Source organism: Pimephales promelas, chromosome 18, assembly GCF_988280905.1.
Source record: "Pimephales promelas chromosome 18, fPimPro1.hap1.1, whole genome shotgun sequence".
Classification (NCBI taxonomy): domain Eukaryota; kingdom Metazoa; phylum Chordata; class Actinopteri; order Cypriniformes; family Leuciscidae; genus Pimephales; species Pimephales promelas.
In genome coordinates this window covers 2,514,656-2,542,188 of record NC_142786.1, presented here as the reverse complement: position 1 = coordinate 2,542,188, position 27,533 = coordinate 2,514,656, and the positions used below count along the sequence as shown (strand labels likewise).

Below are 27,533 nucleotides of genomic sequence, written 5' to 3'. Positions count from 1 at the left end.
ATGTTCCTTTAAAGCTGCTGGAAAATCTAACCAAAACCAGATTGGTATCAGTTGGGATCTGTGTTTGGGAACGTACTGGCTGCATGGTTTCTAGCTGGTTCACGCTGATTCAGGTGGTAAATCCACCTGATGTCTTCACCACCTGCTAGTCAACTACATAAACCAGCGGATAGAAACCAACAATGTTATCCCAAAACCAGGCTTGTGCATTTATAATCAAACCAACATTTTCTATCCATCATGATCCTCAGGAGCCTTTTATTCATTGACGTTAAACATTCAACGTGATAAGAAGTCCATTTCAAGAAGTAAACATTTGTTTATTGTGTTTGATGTCCATTTATCTCTCCAGGCCTTCTGGAGATAATGTTTGATTAGTCTCGGATTCCTGTTTGTCCTTTTCCATTTGTTCCTGCTCTTTGGCGTCCAGTTCTATCAGTTTTTCCTGCACGTCTTTGGGAATCTCCACCTCCATCAGATTCTCCATTCCCTCCTCCGGCTCGTCTCCAATCAAAACCTTAATCGAAGACAAACACAAAAATTGCACATGAGTCGCGTATCAAGAGAAAAGTGGTAATGGCGCAGGACAAGAGCTAACGAGATGCCAGACAGCACTTGAGTTTTACTGTCATTCCCAAGCACCAATTTCGGGAACCCGACAACATGGAAAAACTTCAGTAACATGATAGCTGTTAAAGTCGTGTTAGTTAGAAACTGCTGCATTATGAAAAAGCACCCATTAATCCTGGATAAATATTAGCCTCGTTCTGTGCTTGGCATATTAGCTGTTTTATTGACGCTAATTAAAATGGTTGGGTTGAGGCAAATGGCCGAACCACTGCTTCTGGCCCGGAGTTCAAAAGGGATCTCCCAGACGTTATGGAGAATATCATGCTTTAATAGGAGACCCTGTGACATCTTTTCCATGGGGCCGTACCCAAATATAAGCCTGCCACGGTGCAAGGAACAGGCTTTTTCCACCAAATTAGTGTCTCCTGCTTTTTTCGACCAAACTCATAAATCCTGCTTTTGGAGGACTGGAACTGATCTGCATACTGTCTGGGGTCTTCCAAAGCACAACAATCCACATCCACAGAAAATGTTGCATGCAATGACCTTGCAAAAAGTGATGCAACAGCAGGGTCGGCGCCCCCTAACCCAGACTAACCTGAGTCACGGTTGAAGAATGTAAATATGTAGTTTAAAGCCCCATTTTATTCAATGTGTTGATGTAATTTCCACTGAAAAAGGAAGACAGGGCGGGGCATATCAAACAGCTCCTCCCCCTTTTTAAAATAGCCAATAGCGTTTAGTTTCAATCACAGCAGTTTCCTCCTAATCTCTAACTATTCTTCTAATCTCCTCCATTTCACTATAAAATATTCAAATGGATCTGCGGCGACTCCATCATATGATCCGCTGTGTGTTTCGTGTCTCTGGACCGTCGCGTGACACTAACGTGAAACCAGACTTCATTCGCCCCAATGGAGAGATTATTTACATAGTCTGAATCGTTCCCTATCCCCTATATAGTGCACTGCGAACATTCAGCATGTAGAAAATAGTAAACGTGTGAAAAGTGACCGATTTCAGCCGCAGCTTCAGCTTCTGTTTATATTGTAGGGGGCGGAGCTTCAAATTCTAGAGAGCATTTGATTGGACAGAATATAAGATGAGAAGCAGTGATGTCATCAAAACCCCGATCCATATTGGCGGAAGTGAGAGACTGTAAGTTTTGAATGCTTATATCTTCTAAATGTGAATTTTGTCATTGTTTTGGAGCACACTAGATTACAGACAACAGAAGGTTAACATATTCATAGTAAAAGCCAAAAAACATGCAATTAGTATGCAATTTTTAATGATTTTTTTTTTCACTGAGCTGATTGCTTAGTGAAAAAAGCAATGTTTTTTCATAAAGGATACATGCAATGCTGTCTAAATATTTTCAGAGTAATCTTTACAATACCTGGACGAGTTTCTCACAGGCTGAAGTAACAAACGGATCCTTCTCCCATCTGTCAAACTCCCTCATGATGGGATAAACGTTCTTGTCCTTCATGATCTGTCGGCCCAATCTAGTAGCTGTGAGCTGAAGACAAACAGATCATTAAGAGACTGAACTACAGAACAGACTAACCAGCATACAAGAGGAAAAACACAGTGATTATACACTACTGTTTAAAAGATTGTGGTCAGTATGTTTTCTTTTAAAGAAATATATACTTTTGTTTAGCAATGATGCATTAAATTGATTTAAAGTGGCAGTTATGACTCTTGTAATGCTGTTATTTAGAACTTAACATATTTATCACTAACTAATAATCCTAAATACAAATGCATCATGGTTTTCACAAAAATATGAAGCAAAACAACTGTTTTCAACATTGATAACAATCGTAAATGTTTTTTGAGCATCAAATATTAGAGTGATTTCTGAAGGGTCGTGTGACACTGAAGACTGGAGTAATGATGCTGAAAATTCAGCTTTGATCATAGGAATAAATCACATTTGATTATATATTCACATAGAAAACAGGTATTTTAAATTGTAGTAATATTTCAGAATACTACTGTGTTTTAGTACTGTGATTTTGCTTTGGTGAGTAGAAGAGACATTCAAAAACATTAAGAAATCTTACTGACCCCAAACATTTGAATGGCGGTGTATGTGAATTATTGAAACGCGGGTAAATGATAGATATGAGATGTGGTTCATACAAGAATGAGAGTTTCTAAGAGCATCTTGCGGATATCAGGATCCTCTTCTCTCTTTTTATCCTCTGGCAGATACTGCAAGTCCACCGGCAAACCTGTAAACACAGACACTGAGTTATATGAATAAATCGGGTGTGTAATTGTTGTACTAGTGGTTCAAAAATGACACATTTCACCTTTAATACACTGTCTGATAAGAAAAGTGATGCTTGCCAATTATATAACTCAAACATGCTGCAAATTAAAGTAGTATTTTGGCTAATAGTGAGACAGACCATGAGAGCACTTCAGAAAGGTTGTATAAGGTCACTTAATAACTAGGAAGGTTATTGGCTATTTTGGTCAGAAAGCATGGTGCTTTAAGAGGAGAATATGGTATATATAAACATTTCAAACAACTTTTATGAAACCGCAAACTCTGAACTAAGATTCTAACTTAGCAAATTCACAACTTCCTGCTGTAATGGCAGAATTTCCACTCAGTTCATTCCTTTTTCCTTTCACATGTTGTTGGAAATACGATAAACATCAAAATGACTAAATATCGCCATCTACTGGACAAGATAGAGTGTTGCAACAGCAGTTAAAGTAGATTTAGAGGGATTCTCCGCCGGTTGTTCATATTAAACTGTTATTCACTAACACGACGAGTCGATTCATACCTCTCTCGTACCCTCGTCTCTGGCGCGCGAGACACTTTGCTAGCACTTAGCTTAGCCCAATTCATTCATTAAATCCAAGCAGAGAAGCGACCAAACACCTCCACGCTTTCACTATTTAAATACAGTTACACGAGCACACACTTAGAAAAGCAAAACGTTGTATTTTGTGTCACCATTTTTGGTAGAGTTACACTACTCGTGTTTGGTCGCTTCTCTGCTTGGAGCCTAATGAATGAATTGGGCTAAGCTAAGTGCTAGCAAAGTTTCACCGTGCGATTGACGTTCATATGAGATAAAAAACAGTGGAGTATCCCTTTAAGCCATTACTAACAAATATATATATATATATATATATATATATATATATATATATATATATATATTATATTTATATACATTTATATTATATATATATATATATATATATATATATTATATTTATATAAATATATTATGAAGTACTTGGATCTGTAAGGCTTGAATCTGATTTAAAGAGCATCACCTTCATTCTCTTCCTCAGAGAGCTCCTCTGGTCCAGCCAATGGTAATAAAAGATACGGTAAAATATCCACCGCATCACTAAGCAACCACTCATGATGGGCTGCAGGACAAAACAGATAAATGCACACATTTTTGCATTGACTTTCCTTTCAATGATGGAAGTTTCAGAAATGAAATGACATTCTCTTTGCAGTTTCCACAGATGATTGATCCGTGTACCGTGGTCAAAGCAGCAGTTCCGGAGCGTTCCCACCACTCCTCCTCGCCTGGTGCTCGAGGCCTCATACTGTGTGTATGGCAGGAGCCTCTGAATCACACACCTGTGCAAACACACCCAAACAATATATAACCACTACTGCCACTGACATTTAATATCATGATAATATCATGCTTTTGATGCCTGCACCATGATAATATCATGTTTTTATGGTAATATAATTTTTTCCCCTGTACCACGATAAGAAAAAAATTAGAACATGTATTACTAATAACATGTTTTTTTTTAACCCATTCAATGATAATTCCATGTTGTTTAATGTATTTTTACTATTAATACCATGTTTTTGACATGAACTATTTGCAATATCATAGTTTTTCCCCAATACCATGCTAATGCAATATTTTAGTGCATGTACTATGATAATATCATGCATTTTTACTCCTACTGTAGTAATACCATGTTTTTGAACATGAACTATGGTAATAGCATAGATACTTTTACTTCTACCATGGTAATATCATGTTTTTGAACATGTACTATGGTAATATCATATATTTTTATTCCCACCAGGGTGAGTAATACCAAGTTTTTGAATGTAAAATGGTAATATCATGTTTTTTTACTTCCACCATTTTACTCCTACCATCATAATACCATGTTCTTGAATGTACCATGGTAATGGAATATTATATTTTTACTCCTACCATGATAATACCAAGTTTTTTAACATGTACTATCATGGTAATATCATGTATTTTTACTCCTACCATGATAATAACATGTTTTTGAACATGTACTGTGGTAATATCATGTATATTTTTTAAACCCAACATGATAATACCATGTTTTTGAACAATGTTTCACAGAATTATAGATTTCCTTTACCTGTACCATGATAACACCATGTTTTTGGACATGTACCATTGTAACTTGTTTGTTTGACGCATATACTATAATAATACCAAGGTTTTGGGAATATGATATGTAATGATTGTGTACCTGTCCCTGTCCAGAATGAAGAGCCGTGCCTCGGGCAGCTGCGTGAGGTTCGACAGCAGGGGTCCGAGATAGTGGAGTGAAGCGTTCTTATTGAAGTCCTGGTTGCAGAAGACTTCCACCAGTCTGTCCAGTCCGATGTCCTGCTCCTGCAGAGCCCTGAACACATCTCTGCACGTCCGCTCGTGTCGGCTCAGGTTACTGAGGATGGTGCAGATCCGATCCGCAAACACGTACTCCGGGTCCAGTAGTTTCGGCAGCAGTTTGGTCAGTAAGACCGTCTCTGTGACCAAAGGCTGGTGAAGAGTCTCGTCCGCTGAGAGGTTAATCAGGGCATGAAAACAGTCCTTGACGATGGCGATGGAGGGGTCGCTGGTTAGAGTCACCAGGGCTTGGAGGAAGTCTGATTTGGACTGCAGGTACCGGCACCCGTCCCGGTTTCCCGTGAGGCCCAGGACGTATTCTGAGGCCCGACCTTTGAGATCAGCTCTGGTCTCCAGAGTGAGAAATGACAGCAGTTCTGTAGCTTCTCCATCACTAAGCATCTTGGGACAGACTCAAGAGTTTAATCCTGATTTTTTCCTTTTAGTCAAACCTCAAAAGAAAACACAGACAGTTTAAACACTAGCTTAATAATAATAATAATAAAATCACAGAATAAAAATATTAAAATCAATAATTTAAAAGATAAAATGTAAAAGTTAAATCTTTCTAAAATATCACCTTTATTTCAATAAACAATAACTATTTTTATTGGTTTCACAGTATTATTAACAATAAAGTTTTATTCAACCTGCAAAAGTAAACACTAATAGTTCAAGAACTATCTTTATATTAACAATAATAATAATATCAGACAGCTTAAAATAACAATTGGCATAAAGACTGAAAATTCCAGTCTTGGTATATACATCAAAAAGCTATTGCATTAACTATCACTGTACCATGATAGTACACTACACATACATTACACGTTTTATAAGTAGTCAAAGTTTATTATGATTGTGTAGCATCAAAAAAGTGCAAAATAATAATCATAACAAACCGATCGCCATGTTTACAGTATACTGAACAAGCGAAAACTAAAATCTGACTTATCATAGATCCACAACTGTATAGAACGCAGAAAATGTGTGATATAAAATTAATTATTTTGTTTAAATTTGTTCAAATAGAATATACATACCACATTGGCGAAATACAGAAAACATGTGCGTTGAATGGAGTTCCTGCTGAAGGAATTGACACACTTCTGATCCAATCAGATTACACATTACGCACATTTTTTTCCCCGGACTGGCACATGATTGGTCGGTTAACGCCAGGCTCCGCCTTCGCTGGCCGCTCCTCGCGCTTTGTGATGACGCACAACATACTGCGTATGTTTGAAACATGGCAGCAGTGCAAGTGAGCGAAGCGGAGAAGGTTTATCTTATGCATGGAGTTAGAGTAAGTCAAATCTCACGATTGAAAATATAATGTGCATTTATTTAACTTTCAATTAATAGGACATATGAAAAAAGCTTCTTAACAGTTAACACGTATTCTGATGTGGTCTGTTTGGGGGTTTTAACTCATGCTATGTTGAGATTGACCATTTGTGGTTTTAGATTTAAGTTTATTTTCTATTTTTTCCTTCTTTAAATGTGTCACTGCCATAAACAACCCCCTCTGACAGCTCTTAAATATCAATGTATACAACAATAAAGCAAATGTAAATAGAGTGTAGTGTACCACTACAACATCTGAAACCTCAAAAGACTTACATTTGTCATGGGAGATGTTTGAAGTGTCTTATCCACCTGAAATGAAGTTTATAATAAGTTCTAATGAGATTTGGAGACATAATGAAGCATTAAGCTGAACATGAGGGTTAAACTGTGACTATTGTTGACAGGATGACCTGAGATTGGACGGACGGAGATGTGAAGACTACAGACACATGGAGATCGAGACGGATGTGGTGTCAAACACTGATGGTTCTGCTAAAATCAGTCTTGTAAGCTGAATTAAACAGTTTCTTATAATAACATATTGTGTGATACCTGTCACCAGCAGTGTTTGTGTGTGTTTGACAGGGTCACACTGATGTTCTCGTAGGAGTAAAGGCAGAGATTGGTAAACCCAAAGCCATGGTACCAGACGAAGGTTATCTGGAGTTCTTTGTGGACTGGTGAGAGTTTAAAGATGAACACATCAAGCAAATCACCAGCAGCTCCTCCAAGACTTTTAAAAAAATCATTACAAATCATTAAGAAGAATAAAACATGAAGTACATAATGCAGGTGTGTAGGTTTACATGAATAGTGGGAGCTGTATTTTTTTTAATTATTATTTATATGCTTTTGTAGTACTTATTAATAGAGTTGTTCATATAAATCAAATGATTTTGTAAATAAATCTATTATATAACACTTAATATAAAATGTTTTCTTTTATTGTTTTTATTTTAATTTTACGTTTTAATAGTTTTTTTTTCAGTTTTTTATATTTCTATTTGGGTTTGATTTATTGTTTCAGATTTAGTAATTAATTATAAAGTTATTTTATGTGTAAAACATTTAAAAATATATATATATTTTTAATATTTGGGATTTTATTTTATTTCGGCTTTATTTCAATGAATACTTTTTAAAAAATATTTTTTTATTATTATTAGTCAACAATTACAACACTTTTGCAGGTCTGGAAAAGTCATGGAAATTTCTATAGTGAATATATATTTTTAGTTATAACTCTACAATTTTTAAAAACTAAGTTAGTTCTGTTTAAGCATTTCTCTATAGAAGCTTTTTTTCCACCATGGAGTGAAACAATTTGAATGATAATTGCAACTTTTGATCTCACAGCTCTAAAAAAAAAAAAAAAAAAAATGCGAGTTTATGTTACACAATTTTGAGAAGAAAAACTATAAGATAAAAATTCGCAATTACCTTTTTTATTTTTAATTCTGTGGTGGAAACAAGCTTCCAAAGTTCTCCCATGAGCCATATTTAGTACATTTTTGTTTTAAATATGTTTATTTCTATTAAAAAATGTAACTATTCAAACAGAAAATTACAAGGATTAATGAATGAGATGTAGCACAATTAATAAGACCGTATACTCTGCAGTTTATTAGACATGTGTAGCGGTACGTACAGTACATGATTGAGCAGTGCAGGTACTTCAGTGTAGAAATATGCAAATTAGCAGTGAATATCCATAGATGATGCGTTTTAAAGGTCCATGATCTGCATGGTAATTAGACAATACCTGATGCCTGCCGTTTCTCTTGCAGCTCAGCAAACGCCACACCTGAGTTTGAGGGGCGCGGGGGGGAGGAGCTAGGGGTGGAGCTTAGTAACGTCCTCTATAAAGTGTTCAACAACAGGCACAGCGTGGACCTGCGCTCGCTCTGCATCCTGCCGGGGGAGAACTGCTGGGTGCTGTACGTGGACGTGCTGGTGAGTGGATCACTTCATGATGAGACGTATATGCTGCTGTTTATTCCTCAGTTAATGCATGACTGTCTCCACAGCTGCTGCAGTGTGACGGAAACCTGTTTGACGCCATATCCATCGCAATCAAAGCCGCTCTGTTTAACACACGGTGAGTCTGAGTCACTGTGTGTCTGTTCCCATCAGAACTGGAAGGTTTCATCAGGAACTGTTACAACTGGCAGTGTGCTATTTTAGTATTATTTATATACTAATAGAATATCTTCTTATTTATTTGTATATTTTCAGTCGTCATTTAAATTTTTGTTTGTTTAGTAATTTTATGCAATTTTTCATAATTTTATTAGTTTTACATTTTTTTTATTTGTTATAGTTATTTTAATACTTAAAATTTATTTCAGTTGTTTGCCAAGGCAAAATTTGTAATAATAATATTTATATTTAATTTTATTTCAGCTTTATTTAATTTAACAATTGTTTTGGTGACAATAGCAAAACAATAGGCCTGTAAAGTCATTTTAAGGTCAGATTTTGTTGTTGTTGTTGTTGCTATACTTTTATGATATCTTATTTTAATTTGTTTTAATTATATATATTTTTTTAATTTGTATTTAGCATAATTATTATTTCAGTTTCAGCAATTTTAGTACTTCAACTTATTTAGGTTGGTTGCCATATCAAGTTTTTCATCTAATATTTACATTTTATTATTTTAACGCTAAAAATACTTTTTGTTTTAACACATTTTTTTTGTTAACAGTAACAATAGCAAACTTTTTTTTAGTAAATTTGTATATTTTTTGTATTATATTCTACAATATTTAAGCAGTTCCCCATACGCCATAATTAGTATATTTCAGAATATTATTTATTTTATAAAAATATTTGCACAAAAATGTTTAACCATTAAATCGTATAAATTCCAAGGATTAATGTATTCAACTGTAAAAAAGTTTTATGCATTAATCATAAACATTCAGAATGGTGATTTAATGAAGTGATGAGAAACGTAAGCACATCCCTTTCCCGAAACAGGATTCCCAGAGTGCACATATCTGAGGATGAGGAGGGCGGGAAGGAGATCGAGCTCTCGGACGACCCCTTCGATTGCATCCGGATCAATGTGGAGAATGTGCCGTGTATCGTAACCCTGTGCAAGGTACAGCAGAGCCTGGGCCATTACCCACAATGCACCACTCTCCTCGTGTCATATACAGTCAGAGAATGTGTAATATGGGGAGAACTCCCCCTCTCAGTAAACTTTCAGGCTCTGAACTGGTTGCAGTTCCACTCTGGGTCCACATGAGGGCGCTCACAGGACGAGTGCAGAATGAATGGAGGTCAATGGAGCAATCCCCCTCAAAATCCACTTTTCTCAGGATATAATTTTTCGTCTAGTAATTTGAATGTTGTTTTCGAAAGGAGATGCAAAGAAATTACACATAACTTTTTTTTAGAGTCACAATTTGCTTTAAAAAGTCTTTTAAAATGTCAGTGACATCTTACGACCACCAGAGACCTGCTTTACAGCAATCCTTCAGTCACTGTGGTGTTTTTGCGCTCTGCACTTTCACAGCTGACACATAAATACATGTGCTAGAAGAGTTAAGAACGCCTTAGCATTCTGGTCCGGATGCCATTAAGTGGCGTCTCTGGTCGTAATCAGTCCTTCACTGACCAATCAGTGACCATTAGCAGAATGCTAGCATGTTATGGGCAACAACAGCTCAACCTGTAAGAAATCGGAAAGACACAAGTACTCGTTCATTCAACTTTTGACCTATAACCCATGCTGTAAAATCAAATTTTAGTGTTTCTCAACGGCAATCGGGTGAAAGGCAAATTTATCTGTTTAGCCCCATAGACTCCCATTCATTTTGCCCTCAGACGATCGCCCTCCAGTGGAACTCTGGTGGAACTACAACCAAAATTTGGTACAATAGGACTCAATAGGGAGTGGCCAGGCTTTGGTTACCTTTTTATGGTATGTGTGTGACTGTGTGCCCTTCAGATCGGTCACAGACACGTGGTGGACGCCACACTGCAGGAAAAGGCCTGTTCTGTGGCCAGTCTCCTGATCTCAGTCACACACAAAGGAATGGTCACATGCGTCAGGAAGCTGGGAAGAGGAAGTCTGGACCCGGAGAGCATCTTTGAGATGACCGAGGTCAGGTTATTTCTTTCCCCGCAGGAGTTTTAAACTTTTGTGATCTTATAATTAGTGGTGTTTACGAAGAAATCACTTTTACTCCTATTCTGAATGAAGAGTTTGTGCAAAGCCTGAAATATGGCAGAATGGTCCGAAATATATATATATTTTTTTTTTAAATAGAACAAAATATACAACAAAAGCATTCAAAAAAGTTTGCATATGTGTCATTAAAAGCATCATTGATCAGACTTATGGCTCATTTAGTATGATATAGTTATTGCGAGGCCCAAACTAAGCAAAAATATGCAGTTGCATTTGCTTATGTTTATATGGACAGAAGTAAGTTTTAATTCTGATGCTTGTAAATTAAATCAAGGAGATCTTTATAACAGGGACTACTATCTTAAAATCCAAATAAATATCAGTTTTCCCTTCATATCTTTCAATAATCAGTTGTAGTAAGATGATAAATAAAGGCTTAGTTTATAATCAGAGATCTCTAGTTTTAATTTTGGATGTCAACACATAATACAGTGTTAATCAATATAGAAATAAGTGTTAATCAAAAGCCTGATGGCTCATGGATCATATTTGATATATTTTTTACCCCAAAGTGCCCCCCCCCCCCCCCCCCCAAAAAAAAAAAAATGAAAAAAAAAATGGGTGTAATCAAGTCAACATTTCACTATCAATATACAATATAAAAGTTATTTTTATGTCTACTTTATAAACATCAGTAAAGATTTCACAGCAAAAACACACATGAACCACGAGCTGAAGGGAAACATTTTTAGAAAGTTATTAAAATGAAAAACTAATTATTAAATTATTCAGATGAATCTACAACAGGTTTCTGAGCAAAGTATTTATCATGCGGATCATTTTTAGGGCTTGAGTTTATTATTAGAGTATCATATCTGATACGGTAGACTTCATTAGGTTACTTTGGCCCTTTTACGCTGCAGTTTGTATATTAGAGAGTTTCCTCCAGCTCGTGTTGTTTATATGTGCAATATCCATCAGACGGCCAGTGACCGGCCAGTCTGAGCCTGTCTAGTGCTTTAAAGGAGTAGTTCAAGAGAACTTTTGCTGATAATTTACTCACCCCCATGTCATTCTTTCTTCAGTTGAAAAGAAATGAAGGTTTTTGATGAAAACATTCCAGGATTTTCTCCATATAATGGACTTCAATGGGGACCAAACGGTTCAAGGTCCAAAAGACACTTTCAGTGCAGCTTCAAAGGGCTTTAAACGACACCAGACGATGAATAAGGGTCTTATCTAGTAAAACGATAGCTCATTTCAAAAATAAATAAAAAACTTGAAGTTTTATAAGCTCAAATGCTCGCCTTGCTCTGTTCTGTGATGAGCATTCGTGACTCTCCTGTTCGAACTCGTTCATCAAAATGAATGAATCTTTTTTTGAGTCATTTCGTTCATTTAATTAACCAAATGACTCAATTAAAGATTCGTTCCCTTTGAAGGTGCACTGAAACTGTCTTTTGGACCTTGAACCGTTTGGACCCCATTGAAGTCCATTATATGGAGAAAATCCTGGAATGTTTTCATCAAAAACCTTAATTTCTTTTCGACTGAAGAAAGAAAGACGTGGACATCTTGGATGACATGGAAGTGAGTAAATTATCAGCAAAAGTTTTTTAACAGCTAGAGCTTTTATTTGTGCGCACTTTGACTCGCATAAACCTGTTGATTACAGCTTGTGTATTGACAGTGACGGTGTGTTGTGTCGCAGGCCGGGAAGCGTGTGGGAAAGACTCTTCACGCGCCGCTCATGGATCTGCTGCAGAAAGAAGAAAGTCTTGGCAAGAAACGACAGAAAGTGGGATTCCTTGGATAGCAGTTTTTGTTTGTTAGTTTTTCAAATAAATGAGTTAAGTTTCCTATGACGTTTGTCATGTCTTGCTTCATAGCTTCGGCTAACACTGAATCCTCTAATGAGAGGTTATATAACGCTGCTGTTTTTGTTTTGCTCATTTTTCCAGCCGGCTGAACTCAGACGGTCCGGTTTTAATGGGGCTTTTAACAGATGACTAAATCTTTCTTCGTTCCCCTTATAAATCTGAGTGGATTGAGTGCAATTTGAGCCTTTTTAATATCTGAATTTAGCAGATGAGTAGAAAAGAGTCCTTGAAGTTGTTGTGAGTTGTTGATTTTTATGTACCAGAGCAGAAGGAGATATTTGCTTTAATTGCATTGCAGATGTTCGCATGAAAACGGAAGTTGCGATTAGTCTTTTCTTCCTTATTGTGACGCATAAATTAGTGAAACGGCTTCTTGAACAAGAACAAATGTGGGCGGGGCTTGATTTTGTCTGTGGGGAATTGATTGGATGGTTGTGGTTTGCTATTGGTGGATCTCATGTGAGTGACAGGTTGCCCCGCCCACATCATCAGAGAAGAGATGCAGAGGGAGGGGAAGCGATTCTGATTCAAGATCAAAATAATGATTTACACGGATAAATATAATGCAAGTAAGTAAGAAGTGTCCATTTTTGATTTCATGGTGACTTTAGAGACTGCCAGAAGTGTGTGGAGCTGCAGTGTGTGTGTGTCTCTTCTGCCACGTGTCGTCTGAGGGAGATCTGAGCACAGCTGCTGTGAGTCTGGATCTGTTCCATCCCATAATCGCTTCTCTTCTTCCTCTGGCCTGAACCAGAACAAACAGACAACAGCCTCACACAGCAGAAGAGTGCATGATGGGAGATGTGTCCTGATGAGACCTTCAATACTCCTGGACTCTGAGTGTGTTTGAGCAAGCGGAGAATCTGTGGAGGTTAGACTGTGGATCCAGTTTCATAATCTGCCGTATAAATCATAGAAAACATGTTGGGGAGAGAGACCGGGCCAGGCAGTTTCTGTTATTTATTATTGTTAATTAATTTAAAATATATATTCACAACACGCGTACAGATGGTGATATCAGAAACCCCTGTCCATGTTGGGTCGGCGTGTGGAAAACAGCTTGTAAATCACATTAATCGATGTTTTATGAAAATGTAAAAGTGCAAAAGGTTGTGTGTGTGTGTGTGTATGTATGTGTGTGTTCAGGTGTGGCGAGAGAATACACAGTTTGTACATTATAAAAATCATTATGTCTGTGGAAAGTCCCCACAAAGATAGCACTGTGTTATACATTTGTGAGTGTGTGAGAGAAAGTGTTTGATCATTTATGTGTGTGGTGTGTGTCTGTGTGTGTGTTTGTCAGGAGGTGTGTATGTGAATTTATCTGAGTGTAAGAGTGTTTTTTGTGTGTGTTTGTATGTCAGGAGGTGTGTGTGTGTTTGTTTGTTTGTTTGTTTGTTTGTCAGGAGGTGTGTATGTGAATTTATGTGTGAGAGTGTGTGCGCATGGGTGTGTGTGTGTGAGGACGTCACTCCTCCGCTCCTCTCAGGCTGAAGAGCGACTGCAGGTTGAGGACAGCAGTTCTCCAGCGTGAGCGACTGAAGCAGAGATCTGTCCTCCTCTCCAGACTTCAGCATGAGACTCCTTCTGTTCGCAGTCCTGCTGCTCCTCACACACTCCTCGCAGCAGCAGAACACTTCCAGAAACAAACCCAGCGCTAAGAAAGGTAAGACAGGAGGATTTCTGCTCGTTTTTCTCCTCCGTTAGTTCATTTATTCATTTGGTTATTGAAGCTGAAAGCTGCATGTTGAAGAGTTGCTGTATGAAGAAAATAAGCATTGATATGTTTAATGCATTTGGATGTTACTGATCATTAAATGAACTATTTTTCTTAGTTAAGTCGAATACTTTTGTAACTTTTACTTTTGAAAACAATTGTAAAGTTTAAAAATCAATTAACTTTATTTTTTAACTAATTTTTAATTTTTAAAATGTTAGTATTAAATATATACTAATATAAATAAATACAAAAATAAAATAAATTTATTAAAATACTAAGAAAAGAAATGCATCGATGCATTTTACTTTTTGTAATTCACATGCATGATTCTATAATTAGTTTTTCGTGTGAATTTGTGGTGATATTGGTTCGTGATTTTTCATTTGAATCTTCCTAAGATGTGCTCTCTGTAAAATAATTTATTAAATAAAAATATAATAATCAATAAGGATTTAAATGTATTGCATTAAGAAAAAAAAATGTATTATTGTAATTCATCCATGCATTTTGCTGTTTTTTATTTACAAATTTTTTTGTAATTCCCATTATCCTCAATGATTCTCTTAACTGTAACACAAAAAAAGGATAAATTTTCGATATAATTGAATATCATTTATTATTTCTGTCATGTGATTGTGGATGTTGATTTTTCATCTGTCAGACTCGGATGCTCGAGCCAGCGCCGCTCTGGAGGAACTACAGCAGCGGATCAATGACATCGTGCAGGAACTGAACCTGGTAAAGGAGCAGCAGGCTCTGCAGACGGGTGAGAGCTCACACACACCTGCGTTACTGAAGCATAAAACCCTAACCCCAGCCTGACTCGTCTGTTTAACTGTAAAAAATAAAATATGAACACATTGTCCCATAGACTGTGGCGTATTGTTTGGATTACTGTAGAGTGTGTCCACTTGCAGAAGACACATGGCCTCCACATGCAGCTTTTGATGATTCTTCCAGCTTGTGTTTTCCCTGGAGAACAGTCAGATGTAATTCAGTCTTTGATCTATGAGGAGATGGTCAGGCAAATATGTCATATTTATAAGCTAATAATGTAAAAACAAAAGCCAAAAATCACTCTTAGTTGCCATTCCAAGCCAAAGCAACAAGTTTGTTTGAAATTGGAACAGTTGAACCGTTTTAAGGCCATATTTTGCATTTTTGTATCATTTTATATAAATAAAGGTTTCCTGCAGCAAAGTCAGTCATAATTTAATTTTAGATGATCGTTTCCCACTCACCCTTGCTCCCTTACTATTAAAGGGATACTTCGCCTCTGGAAAGATGAATGTGTATTTAAAATGGGTCATTTATGTAGAAGAATGGGTGAAATTATTTTTGAATTTGGAGCTTTCTAGACTGAGAAAAACCAGAAAATGTATTTTTGGCTCATGTGGATGAAAGACAACAACTCCCAGAATGCACTTCCTACCGGGAATGACAGTAATGTTAATGACCTCTGTTGTGATTGGCTGACCTGTGCATGTGGACATGTCTCACACCTGTGTATCAGTAAGGGAGGGGTGTTAAATCTAAATGGACAGTCGTGTATGTTAATGAGCTCAAAATGTCCTGGGTTTTAACACTTTTTTTATTTTAAAAGGACAACACACTTTTTTTACATTATGAGTCATTTAAAGATTGCAAACAATGTTTCTTTATTCTCCACTAGTCTGCCTGCGAGGCATAAAGATCCCCGGCAAGTGTTTTCTGGTGGACACCGTGAAGAAGCGCTACCACACGGCCAATGAAGACTGCATCGCCAAGGGAGGAATCCTCAGCACTCCGGTGTCTTCCCACGAAAACAAGCTTCTCCACGATTATGTGCGCCAGAGCATCGGGCCAGACGCTGTGATCTGGCTGGGTGTAAACGACATGCAACTAGAGGGCGTGTGGATGGACCAGACCGGCTCAAACATCCGCTACCAGAACTGGAAGCTCCCGCAGCCTGACGGCGGCCTGGCGGAGAACTGCGCCGTTCTCTCCGGCGAGAAGTGGCTCGACGAGCGGTGTCGAGAGGAGCGGGCCTCCGTCTGCGAGTTCAACATCGTCTGAGATCATCCAGCGTGGCGATTCCCCTGACCTAGCTGTCCTTTCCGTTGCACAATCCTGCTTGCATTGTGTCAGCTCCGTAATTGTAGGCTTTATTTTTTTATCTTGAGGAGAGCAAAGATTGTAATTTTAGCCATAAAAATGCTCAGACACAAAATCTATAATCAAAGATTGAACACAACACTGTAATAAAAGACATTTTTGGACAGTCCGTTAAAATCCAGCCAAAAACACACACCAACTAAACAAACATTATTGAAGCCTAAATCTTTTAGTAAGAAGGCAAGCCAACCGGTTAAAACCCAGCAGAACGATGATTATTTCAGATAGCTAGCTTTGTTACTTGTTTATTGTCTAACAAACTAATGTCTAGCCTGATATATTCATATCCTTTTATCTCAATAAAATGTTTATCAAATATGAGTGTGTATGATATTTCACACATTTGGTGTAAAAGAGGCCCATGTAAAGTTCTGCAGAAATGTATATGCCCATAATTTATTAAATATTTTGGCTGATTTTATTATGCAGGTAGTACACAATATAGGTCACTGGCTGATATTACAGATTTTTCGTTTGTGTTATCAATCGATATTAAAGGGGTGGTTCGGAATTTTGGACATTGGGCCTCATTTGTCAGCCTTAGTGTTATTTATCTGTGGAGACAGTTTTAAAAAATTTTCACCCAGTCGTCCCAGTTGCATAGTTTGCCGTGCTAGGCTAACGCGAGTCAACGGTAACTTTTAGCATGTCATTAAAACAGTTTTCCCCACTCCACAGTACACCAAAAGCAAATCGATTATAACGCCAGACTATCAATGTAAGTGTCTGTGTAGAGAATAATGTTAGAAATCAAACTATCCTTTTCATTCTCAATGATTACATTACATTTACAGGAACTAGTTTCTCAGCCGCGGCGGAATTATACTTCACTCCGTTTAGTAGTAACGATACTGCGTCAACGTAAACACAGAGCAGAAGCGCATGACAGACGGGACGTCTAGTAGCTAGCTAGCAACTTTGGATTATTTCTGCGGGCTTGGACAAGGAGACACCGGCAGGGACTCTAAAAAATTGAGGATTTGCAGTGACCATTTTAGACCAGACGACTTTAAAGAACCATTTCATCGAAACGGTCACAGGTTTATGACAAGGAATGCAGTCCAGCCGTCTTTTCAGATGCACCAACAGCTACAGATGTACAGGTAATATATTTTGTTAGGCTACTCTAGCTATCTAATGAAGCTAGCCCTTTCATAACCATGTTCATAACACACTGATAACGTTATTGGAGAATACAACAGTTCAATGCATTTTGTAGAGTGCTACTTGCACTGAGCTTCGCGACGCACTTCCGTTTGAATCACTTATTTCCGGTTACGTTTACTTTCAATGTACTGCGGTCAATGAGTTGTACTAACACCACCTAAAATGAGTGTCTGTAATAAGATTTTATATTTTGGACATTTTTATTGACAGAAGAAGGGATATTCTGATGTTTACCGTGTGCAGAATTTTCAAAACTCATCGGAACATTAAGTTTAAATCCAAACCAAGCCAATACGAGAAAGCTGCGGCTGTTAAAAATACGCCATTATTTCACCACAGGGTGTCAGTGTTCGTTTACATGAGTGTAAGCGGCAGGTAAATAGCGATGGTAAATACATTTGCGTGATTTTCATGTGGCCGACTCTCTCGGTTGCCTAGGTAACTTCATATCACTTTGCCGCTGCTGTAGACTGTGCTAATAAATATATGTAAAACAATATAACTATTGCAATGCAATGAAAGAATAGTTTGATTTCTAACATTATTCTCTCAAGACACTTACATCGATAGTCAGGCGTTATAATGTATTTGCTTGTGTACTGTGGAGTGGGTAAAACCGTTTTAATGGCATGCTAAAAGTTACCGTTGACTCGCGTTAGCCTAGCTCGGCAAACTATGCAACTCGAACGACTAGATGAATTTTTTTTAAAACTGTCTGCACTGATAAATAACACCAAGGCTCACTTGGAAATGATCGAGACCCAAAATTCCGAACCACCCCTTTAAATATTTTCTGCCAATTTTTACATTTAGATTGCCTTGCATCATCTAACAACACTCACTCACAGGCATAAACAGTGTTAAATGTAAGAGTTAATTAAATAAATATAATTTTTTCTCTAAATGCCTACATTTACTTGTATTTATTAAGAAAACAGCAAAGCTAATATCAGCCATTTATCAGTTGCTGGGCATGATATGAAAATAATTATTAATCAATATCAGACAGAATTTTTAAAATGGTGCTTCCATAATTTTTCCATGTAAAATGCATATTACCTTTTTACATCTATGTTTTGCTGATTTTTCCCCAAATTCATTGTGGATAAAAAAATTCTTAATCTGGTCTGTGTGTGGTTATCTTCACTCTTTATATACATTATAGAGGAACATCTATTAAAATATCTGAGATTTATTTTAGAAATGCACAACGTAAATATACAGAATTGAAAACAGAAAACACGTATGAAACCTGTAGCCTGGAGACAATCAATCACTGTTAAAACAAAACAATTATCCAATAGAGAAACTTGGCACACTTCCAACGAAAGGATTAAACTCTTGAACGGCTTAATTCTGTACATTCAGGCCAATAGGCCATAAAAAAAATCTTTAAAACCAAACTTTTAATAACTATACATGCAAAACACACCTGTGGCCACTAGGGCGGCAAAACAGTGCGTAGCCTTTTAGCATCAATTTTACTCAACAACATTGTCTTTGTGTGCGCATTCTAGGCTTGTAGCAAATGGCTTTTCTGCTCCCCCAATAAAATTTTAGTGGTTCGTTAACAGTCGAATCATCATATGAATCCACTCCGCATCCGCAATATCCTCAAATCGCCTCCTCGTATTCTGGCTCAGTATTGGAATCAGTGTCCGATTCCACTTGTGATTGTAGTCTGGATTCGTCGGCAGACAGGCGAATGGGATTTATATCCCCGAAACTCTTGAAAGTGTGCAGCTCGTTATGCATCATCCTACGATCTTCGAATCCTAAGCTTCCCTGTGATACCAGTGGCGAATGAGGCCTCTGGAGATTAAAGGTGTTGGGCGGCTTTAGGAAAGGCTGATATGCATCTCCATCTCCTGCTCTGCCTTCTATCGAATATTCAGTGGACGAATCCTTAGCCGACGGGAATGAGTCCGAGGGTCCCGTGAACGGACGGTACGTGTCCACCTGATGCCCGTTGCTCCAGGCTCCGTTGTCGACCTCTGAAGGCTGGTTCTTGTGCGCTAAATGCCCGTACACTGTTGGGTCATCAATGGTGGCGTAGACGTGGGACTCATTGTCTGCTCTGGATTTTGGGAAGGTGGCGTTACCTGGAAGGAAAGGTTTCCCTCTGGGCAAAAAGATGGAGGACCTATTGGTCTTAGGTTTGTTTTTCCTTCTGAAAGAGAAGAAAATTGTTTGAAAACGTATTGTATTTTCAAATTCATAAGACAATACAGAAGAAAATTCAGACTCACTTTCGAATGACGCACACAACTATAAGTGTGATGACTAGCAGCAAAAGCAGAACCCCGACTACGGCCAAGATAATGCTCAGGAAGTTCTCTGTATGAGGACGAAAAAAGCAATCTGATTATCCTCCATTGCAATACTTCGAACAACAACACCAAGTATAGTGTGATCAATGCACAAATCCATTCAAATGAAGACAAAATGTCCTTGCACGTTTGTCCGAAATTGAGTACAAAATTTTAAAATAAATACGACCTCACATTGTGCCAATCACTTTTACACACTGCAACTTTCGTCTATCATAAAAAAATCGAATCAGGTTCGATTTTCTAAGTATATTTTGCATCCGTTCAGAGTTTAGTCCATTCAGAGCCATCTCAGTGTGGTTAGGTTAGGGTTAGGGTTACCCCAACCCTAACTCAGTGTGCAAGGACCTAATCCCCAGCGGCGTAGGTTTGATTTTGAAATTGGTGGGGACGGGGACATCAATATATAAATATAGGTTAAGTCCATCCATCCATCCATCTTCTTCCGCTTATTTTGGGCCGGGTAGCGGGGGCAGCAGTCTAAGAAGAGATGCCCAGACTTCCCTCTCCCTAGACACTTCCTCTAGCTCTTCCGGTGGGATGCAGAGGCGTTCCCAGGCCAGCCGGGAGACATAGTCTCTCCAGCGTGTCCTAGGTCTTCCCCGGGGTCTCTTCCCAGTGGGACGTGCCCGGAACAGCTCCCCGGGGAGGCGTCCAGGAGGCATCCGAAACAGATGCTCGAGCCACCTCAGCTGACCCCCCTCTCTACTCTGAGCTCCTCCCGAGTGACCAAGCTTTTCACCCTATCTCTAAGGGATCGCCCAGCCACCCTGCGGAGAAAGCTAATTTCGGCCGCCTGTATCCGGGATCTTGTCCTTTCAGTCATGACCCAAGGCTCATGACCATAGGTGAGAGTAGGAACGTAGATTGACCGGTATATCGAGAGCTTTGCCTTTCGGCTCAGCTCCTTCTTCACCACGACAGACCGGTACATCAACCGCATTACTGCAGAAGCTGCACCGATCCGTCTGTCAATCTCCCGTTTCATCCTTCCCTCACTCGTGAACAAAACCCCAAGATACTTCAACTCCTCCACTTGAGGACCTGAAGTGAGTTTAAGTTTTGATCGAAATTATTGCTAGTGATATATCGGTGTCACTGGATATTGGTTGGGACACGTCCCTAGAGTCCCTACTAAATTCTACACCCCTGCTCAACCCAGAAATGAAAGCGTTCTGCTCACTGGTTTCCTTGTGCAGAGTGACCTTCGAGAGCACAGCGAAGCGTCCACTCTTGGGATCGCAGTTGGACATGTTCAGGTAGAAGCTCTGCTGTTGGACGACGGTGTTGTCGAAACTCTGATGTTCTCTCCAGGACAGCGTTTGGCCGCGTGGGTCCAGCGTTCTGACCGAGACCAATGTGTGGCCCGAGTCGCATACGGGCTGGCTGACGTTGGTGAACTGCAACTCGGCCTTGTGCTCTTGAGGAACGCTGACGATCCACGAGATGAACGAGGAAGGGCTCATGCCATCGGGCCACTTGGGCGTCGCAAGGTACATGGATCCCGAAACCAATGGGGATACGGTGTAGATTACATTCTCTGTGAATGAAGCAGGAAGACAATGCAATGAGACTCAACAATAGTTTTACAGGGTTTTGATCAAATAAATGCAGCATTCTTTGAAAAACATTAAAGGTAGGAGTTATTCCAAACTTTATACTTGCCATTGATCTCTGGACTCATGGTGAAATTAAAGAAAGATCCTTTCTCCTGGCTCAGGTCATCTTGTGTTGTTTTTGGAGTTACGCTAATGGAAACGTTCCCTTTGATTTGGATTTTTTTGATGGTGCCTTCAGCCGAAGAGCAGAACTGGCCGATGTTGGAGCCGTCAGTCTCGGAGATCAGCAGAGAGACTCTCTCGTTACACTCCTTGTCTGGGACAGACTGTTGCAGGTTTTTGTCAGGGGACGTGAGCTCCACGGTGCCTTGATCGAGCACACGGAGCAGCCAAGTGAACTGATGGAGGGGAACGTGCAGACTGGGGTCCAGCGGGGGAATAGTGAGGGACGTCCCGCCGGTGGCTCGAGAAGATGCACTCGGACCATCTAGAATTGGATGGAGGAAAGAGACAATCATGATAATATGTAATAATATGTCTTTCTGTCTATCTATCTATCTGTCTATCTATCTGTCAATTAGAGACCATGCCTGAAGAGTCAAAGCTCATTTTTTCTATGTCTAATTTTCATTGTGTTCATGTGACGGTGTGCAGCATTTATGCGCTCCGTTACCGATGGTTTTGGTGGCCGTCAGGCGCAGGTCCTCTACGGGGCAGTCAAGGAAGGACAGGTCCGCTTTGGTGCCCGCGGGAACCACTATTTTCTCCTGTGCCACAGAGTTCAAGCTCATTTCACAGTACGACTTTGGGTTTTTATTTTCGATCTGCAGGCTCAATCCCTCCTCATTCCGGAGATCCACAGTGCAAAGATCTGAACAGAATAGCAAGACAGACAGCATGCTATTTATCTGCAATTTTAAAGCATTACTTAATCAAGATAATATACCCTAAATAGCAATATTATTTCAGACACAAAAACCAAATCTACATGCTTCTCCTTACATGGTGTCCCGCCCCTGAACACTTCCACGTTTATGTTCAAAGAAAGTCCAGGAACTTTGCTTTTTGCTTCACAATTGGTCAGAGTCAGGCTGAAATCTCCCTGTTTATTGGTCGGCTGAACGTCCGTTGGTCCCTTTGTGAATGAAGTCTTGTCCCCCAGTGTATAATCAATCAAGACCTTATTATTCAGGCACTCTGGTGGAGTGTAATGTTGAAAGAGAACTGTAAAATTTTGCATTGGCTCAACAGCAAAGTTCCATTGAAATTTGTCTGCAGTGTAGTGGCCTGTGCCGTAATGTGGTGTGTAGAAATCAGTAGATGACAGTCCTCTGGGCAGCTTGACGTCCACCACAACCAATACTGTAGATGCAAAGAACAAGACATAAAATCATTTCCAATCAAAAACCAAACACTCAAGAAACATTTCTTGTTCCACGTCACTTCTTCTAACCTCTTGCATCTGGTCCTCTGGACACTTTAAAGTCAGAAGGGTTCAGGTCTATGTCTTTGGGAACCTCCAGAGACACACGTCCTTTGAACAAGGTCTGGATACGACTGATGGTACCGTTCCGACAAAACGTGCCGATGGAGTTCGGACCTGACCGCTGGTATATAATGATGGTGTAGGTGTGTTTGTCGGGACAGGATTCTGAAGGCTTGATCTGTCTCATTCCTGGAGCTGGAAAGTTCAGCTGAAACATCTCGTTTGGTTGGACCTTCAGATCCCAGGTGAAGCTTCTGCTGAACTCCAGGAATCGGGTCGAATCCGGATGCACTGCAATGTTACTGCAGGCTGTCGGCGAACAATCTGTGATTGGAATATAAAGTAAATATTTGGTGTTTTACAAGGTGATTTTTACCAAATGGATAGTTCAGACTTTAGATTCTGCTTCTTGCCGATTTTTTGGTTGATCTCCACAGTAAAGACGTTGCCCGGTTGAGAGCAGTTGAAAGTCACGATGGTGGGTCGAGCTTCAGTGAGTTCCAGGTCGGAGTTACAGGTCTGAGACGGACCTTCATCCTTACACACATTACAGTCCAGACCCTCACCTGCCTTCTTTTTGAAGTGTACCTTGGTGCCAGAGTCAGGGGTCACCTCAATTTTATGACATTCTGAAAAAGTAAAAATAATATATGAATAAAAGGAGAAATAATAATAATAACTATATATGTGTGTGTGTAATGGTTCTCAGTTAAGTTCTCTAAAAAAAAATCGAATCATACTCACGATTCAGCACGCACTTGCAATCTGACGATGCATAGGCATCTATAATATGTTTTGTTGAAGTCAGACAAAGTATGTTACGCATTCTAGCTTCCCCCAAAACTTTGTTCAACATGAGTGCCGTATACTCAAACATCACCTGTCATTTGAGCCGTCGTCACCTGGGTGTTGATAGTGTAAGTGCAAGTGAAACCTGAACACCCCACATTGTTATCGGTGTTTAAACTGAACTCATTTAAGCCTTGCCAATTTAAAAGCTGTGTCTTAAAGTCTTGCGCTTGAACTGACAAATTCACACAAAAAGATTATATGAAATATTGTTTTATATTTGATTACATTATTTAATTTCTTACCTGAAAACTATGTTAGATACCTAAATAACTTGAAAATCGCTGTTTATTATTATTTATTTGTATCTTTGCTCTTTTATATTTGTTTGTGCAGTTGCTTGTAGTTTGACTATTTTTGCTTATTTTCTTTATTTTTATTTGACAGTAGCTGTTTTTTTCCTGAACATAATACCGAACCATACCAAAAGCGGGACCCTAAAACCCTGAACAGTGAGTAATTTAAATCTTTACACCCCTAATATATATATATATATATACACACACACACACATTGTATATAAATGTATCAAACTCATATCGAACCCAAACCCAAAACTGAGGTACATTACGAACCCAGACTTCTGTTTACTGTTACACCCCAATATTAAAAATAAAATATAAAAATCAATAGTCCTAAAGAAAAAATAGGGCCCTATTAAGAACCACTCCTTTCTAAACTTTGTCCATTTGCTGGATACATTGGCAGTCGGTTTAATATTATTGTTGCGTTGTGTGAACAGGCTTATAAGGACTCATCCCATTAGATAAAAATATATTTAAATATATAAATAAATATACATGGAGAATGGATGGATACATTGAGATGATTTTATTTAAATTTAAAATTAAAATGTATTACATATTTTAAAATGAATTAAAATGCAATTAAATTAAATTAAAATATAAAATATATCATATATTAAACAAAAATAACATTTAATAATATTTCATCAATTATTTATAAAATGAAGCCTATTCACATTAATACATCTTTTTCCCAAAACCTTTCTATTTTGCTATTGACTTGAAAAGACTTCTGTCTGTGTGTTTTATGGCTTTTTTATTAACAATCGGTTTCATTTATTATTTTTGCTTTGTGTGAACAGGCCTTTATATGAAAATGATGCAATACAAATTAAAATCAAATATTTAATTTATCTAAACTGTTCTTAGGCAGAGAGATACAAAACCCTACAAAAGTTAGTTACTAACCCTACAAAACAATCAATATACAGCCAAGTATAGAACTGCTTGGATAAAGCAGAGAGTTAAAAGCAAACAGAAACACAAAGGACTGATTCAGGACTTGAACAGGAGCAAACACACATTACACTACACTATCAGGCATTCTCGGATCCTCCCTGATTACATTAAAAAAACAAGAGAGCCTTGCCCATATAATAACTGGGAAATTCTGACATTGCAGAAGGTTCGGTGCATGACAGCATATATCCATATATGTGTCATATTAAAAATAAACAGGTTGGTTTTTAAAGTGAAGTCTGCTTTGTTGGTCCATTTGCATTAATATCTTGTACCACTTGATAGAAAGACAATCACAAGTTTAGACATGATTTTGATTGCACAAATCTGACTTTTAACAAGACACAAGCAACCCAACAGAAAAGAAAAATCTGATATTACTCAATAAGAATGACAACTTCTGCAAATATTTGTTTGTGACAACCGCGGACACACACTCCTCCAGCCTCTAACCAGAATCAAGTTAACATATATATCAGCAACTAAATCTAGTCATTTGTTTAGAGTGACATAACTGGTAAAAGTGTGAGGGGAAAATATACAAATAACACCTGTGAGTTTGTTTCTACATTGGTTTAAGAATCTTTGGCATAATAAATAATCATGAACTGACATATCTGCACAAGAAAATGTAATAAATAAATAAATCACAGACCCATTTTAATCATTTAAAACCAATAATAACCATTAATACACCAACAACACTCTGAAGGTCACTTTCAACACTGTGAAATGGTCTCAAAAACCTGAAATGTCAAACTGACATTTTCAGATATGCATTTCACATGGAGAAAACAGTGAAAGCCTTATGTTCCTCCCTCATTGCCCAAGAGCATGGTACAGCAAACTGCCCTCCATTTGTACAGTAACAGATTGTCAGTCAATAATTAACTAGATATTTTTTACAGCAGCTGTCATCATCATTGCAAATGTGTTCATTTTCATAGGCCAAATTCAGTCCTACTGTGAAAAACTCTCTCATTTTATATTTCAATAACGATGTTATATAAATAAACACCCAGCGTATACATTTAATGAAATTAATTGTTCATGCAAACTATTTAAAAAAAAAAACTCTCCTAAAACTGTAGTAGGTTCATAAAGTATCAAATCACGAGGGCTATCTGACAAATTTTCTTTATATCATTTTTTTTTTTTTAAATTTCAATAGATTAAACATTAAAACCTGGTAAAGGATAAATACCTGAAACATGACAGATGATGTTTAAACGTGTTTGGGGTGGTGCTTCTCTGAAGACTCACCTGAGATTCTGTGAATCTGCAGTAAAATCAATCCAATGAGCAAACGAACCACACACGAGCCCATCATTCCCCTTCAGAGGTTCCTGAACTTTCCAAAATATGTGTTTATGTTTTAAAAATCGTTTGATTTACATCCGTGGATCGTGCATGGTAGATTGAGTTAGTCTGACCGCACAGGCGCTTCCTGATTCTGGGACCTGTTGTGCACGCAGAAGGGCGTGTGCGCGCGCAGCTTACCTGTCCAAACTTGCGTTCAGCATCATTGCAACAGCTGAGAAATGCGATTGCATTATACAAAAAAACGGTTTAACTCACATGACGCGAATATTTAAAGTGATAAATCCGAGAGATCAGACTTATAAGCACACAAATAGATTAATCCTTTCATTTTCTTCGAGGACAAAATCCACTCGCTTCAACGTCTGTGATTTTTCAAGTTTCTTAGATTGACTAACATAATTATTTGCTTTTCCTCAGTCGAGATTGATTAGCTTACACAAGCAAGCAAGTCAGCTCGATTTTCCCAGGAAAATGATTAATATTCTTGGGACTTGAGCCAAGTCTTCCTCCATTGGAAGGTTATCGAAAAACGTCATCGTATATTATGAATATTCATGAGCCAGAACGACTCAGCTCCTTTTTTTATTGTAAAAATAAAGTACAAATCACATCATAAATGACTAACAAGATATACATCACAATATACAGAAATATAACATTTAAACAAATACAAAACAGTTTCGCCAGGGGAAGCATGAGGGCCATTACAAAGAAAAAGAAGACCATATATTGACATTTTTTATTGCCTTTTTGTTGTTGGAGCCAGAAATCAGATTAATATAATGTACAACTTCGTGGGAAAAAAGTACAAAATTAGTTTTTTTAGCACTAAATTTACATTTATGAATATTAAATTTTGCCAAAATAATGAATACATTTATAATGAAGTACGTCTTTTCTTTACTTTGACTTCTATATAAGCAAAATAGAACATTCTTCCACAATAAGGCAAAGTCTTTATAAATAAGGTCAATGAATCTGCTGAGGCTTTGCCAAAATTTTCTGGTGTGAACGACTCAGCTTCTTTGGAAGGTTACCGAGAGATCTTCAGCACACTTAATTAATATTC

The 27,533-nt window shown here is 38.1% G+C and overlaps 4 protein-coding genes across 9 annotated transcripts; 2 read left to right on the top strand and 2 right to left on the bottom strand.

Annotated features, from left to right (window-relative positions):
- Nucleotides 1-238: 238 nt before the first annotated feature.
- Nucleotides 239-6,410, bottom strand: hgh1 (HGH1 cochaperone). The gene is made up of 7 exons (XM_039678455.2): nucleotides 6,284-6,410; nucleotides 5,101-5,692; nucleotides 4,101-4,201; nucleotides 3,883-3,981; nucleotides 2,722-2,813; nucleotides 1,970-2,092; nucleotides 239-517 (listed from the first exon to the last, which is right to left on the bottom strand). Exons 2-7 carry the CDS (start codon nucleotides 5,640-5,642, stop codon nucleotides 341-343), a joined length of 1,134 nt encoding a protein of 377 aa, XP_039534389.2. The 5' UTR covers nucleotides 5,643-5,692; nucleotides 6,284-6,410; the 3' UTR covers nucleotides 239-340.
- Nucleotides 6,398-12,593, top strand: exosc7 (exosome component 7). Of its 2 annotated transcripts, none has more exons than XM_039678460.2 (8): nucleotides 6,398-6,546; nucleotides 6,995-7,096; nucleotides 7,176-7,270; nucleotides 8,378-8,543; nucleotides 8,618-8,688; nucleotides 9,573-9,696; nucleotides 10,549-10,704; nucleotides 12,443-12,593. In XM_039678460.2, exons 1-8 carry the CDS (start codon nucleotides 6,490-6,492, stop codon nucleotides 12,545-12,547), a joined length of 876 nt encoding a protein of 291 aa, XP_039534394.2. In that variant the 5' UTR covers nucleotides 6,398-6,489; the 3' UTR covers nucleotides 12,548-12,593. The 2 variants fall into 2 exon arrangements, with proteins under 2 accessions (XP_039534394.2, XP_088979476.1); XM_089123350.1 differs by having other exon boundaries at nucleotides 12,407-12,593.
- Nucleotides 12,594-12,899: 306 nt separating this feature from the next.
- On the top strand, nucleotides 12,900-16,801 carry clec3bb (C-type lectin domain family 3, member Bb). 4 transcript variants are annotated; one of them, XM_039678481.2, is made up of 5 exons: nucleotides 12,900-13,180; nucleotides 13,366-13,482; nucleotides 13,976-14,277; nucleotides 14,993-15,097; nucleotides 16,004-16,801. In XM_039678481.2, exons 3-5 carry the CDS (start codon nucleotides 14,187-14,189, stop codon nucleotides 16,384-16,386), a joined length of 579 nt encoding a protein of 192 aa, XP_039534415.2. In that variant the 5' UTR covers nucleotides 12,900-13,180; nucleotides 13,366-13,482; nucleotides 13,976-14,186; the 3' UTR covers nucleotides 16,387-16,801. The 4 variants fall into 4 exon arrangements, with proteins under 4 accessions (XP_039534415.2, XP_088979478.1, XP_039534414.2 ...); XM_089123352.1 differs by having other exon boundaries at nucleotides 13,915-14,277; XM_039678480.2 differs by having other exon boundaries at nucleotides 12,900-13,482.
- A 2,027-nt stretch (nucleotides 16,802-18,828) lies between these two features.
- On the bottom strand, nucleotides 18,829-26,870 carry cdcp1b (CUB domain containing protein 1b). Of its 2 annotated transcripts, none has more exons than XM_089123348.1 (9): nucleotides 26,405-26,870; nucleotides 23,441-23,656; nucleotides 22,995-23,351; nucleotides 22,544-22,903; nucleotides 22,215-22,412; nucleotides 21,648-22,028; nucleotides 21,166-21,522; nucleotides 19,902-19,989; nucleotides 18,829-19,819 (listed from the first exon to the last, which is right to left on the bottom strand). In XM_089123348.1, exons 1-9 carry the CDS (start codon nucleotides 26,469-26,471, stop codon nucleotides 19,267-19,269), a joined length of 2,577 nt encoding a protein of 858 aa, XP_088979474.1. In that variant the 5' UTR covers nucleotides 26,472-26,870; the 3' UTR covers nucleotides 18,829-19,266. The 2 variants fall into 2 exon arrangements, with proteins under 2 accessions (XP_088979474.1, XP_039534304.2); XM_039678370.2 differs by having other exon boundaries at nucleotides 18,829-19,822; nucleotides 26,405-26,869.
- Between the last annotated feature and the right edge of the window lie 663 nt (nucleotides 26,871-27,533).

Coding starts and splice junctions, on each gene's coding strand:
- hgh1 (XM_039678455.2), bottom strand. CDS start 5,642: ATGCTTAGTGATGGAGAAGCTACAGAACTGCTGTCATTTCTCACTCTG. Junction 4,202..5,100: donor TTCATTCTGGACAGGGACAG/GTACACAATCAT, acceptor GTGTTTGCACAG/GTGTGTGATTCAGAGGCTCC. Junction 2,814..3,882: donor CTCTGAGGAAGAGAATGAAG/GTGATGCTCTTT, acceptor CTGTGTTTACAG/GTTTGCCGGTGGACTTGCAG.
- exosc7 (XM_039678460.2), top strand. CDS start 6,490: ATGGCAGCAGTGCAAGTGAGCGAAGCGGAGAAGGTTTATCTTATGCAT. Junction 7,097..7,175: donor GTTCTGCTAAAATCAGTCTT/GTAAGCTGAATT, acceptor TGTGTTTGACAG/GGTCACACTGATGTTCTCGT. Junction 8,544..8,617: donor TGCTGTACGTGGACGTGCTG/GTGAGTGGATCA, acceptor CTGTCTCCACAG/CTGCTGCAGTGTGACGGAAA.
- clec3bb (XM_039678481.2), top strand. CDS start 14,187: ATGAGACTCCTTCTGTTCGCAGTCCTGCTGCTCCTCACACACTCCTCG. Junction 14,278..14,992: donor CAAACCCAGCGCTAAGAAAG/GTAAGACAGGAG, acceptor TTCATCTGTCAG/ACTCGGATGCTCGAGCCAGC. Junction 15,098..16,003: donor GCAGCAGGCTCTGCAGACGG/GTGAGAGCTCAC, acceptor ATTCTCCACTAG/TCTGCCTGCGAGGCATAAAG.
- cdcp1b (XM_039678370.2), bottom strand. CDS start 26,471: ATGATGGGCTCGTGTGTGGTTCGTTTGCTCATTGGATTGATTTTACTG. Junction 23,352..23,440: donor GGAGATCAACCAAAAAATCG/GCAAGAAGCAGA, acceptor TTCCAATCACAG/ATTGTTCGCCGACAGCCTGC. Junction 19,823..19,901: donor GTTGTGTGCGTCATTCGAAA/GTGAGTCTGAAT, acceptor CTTCTCTTTCAG/AAGGAAAAACAAACCTAAGA.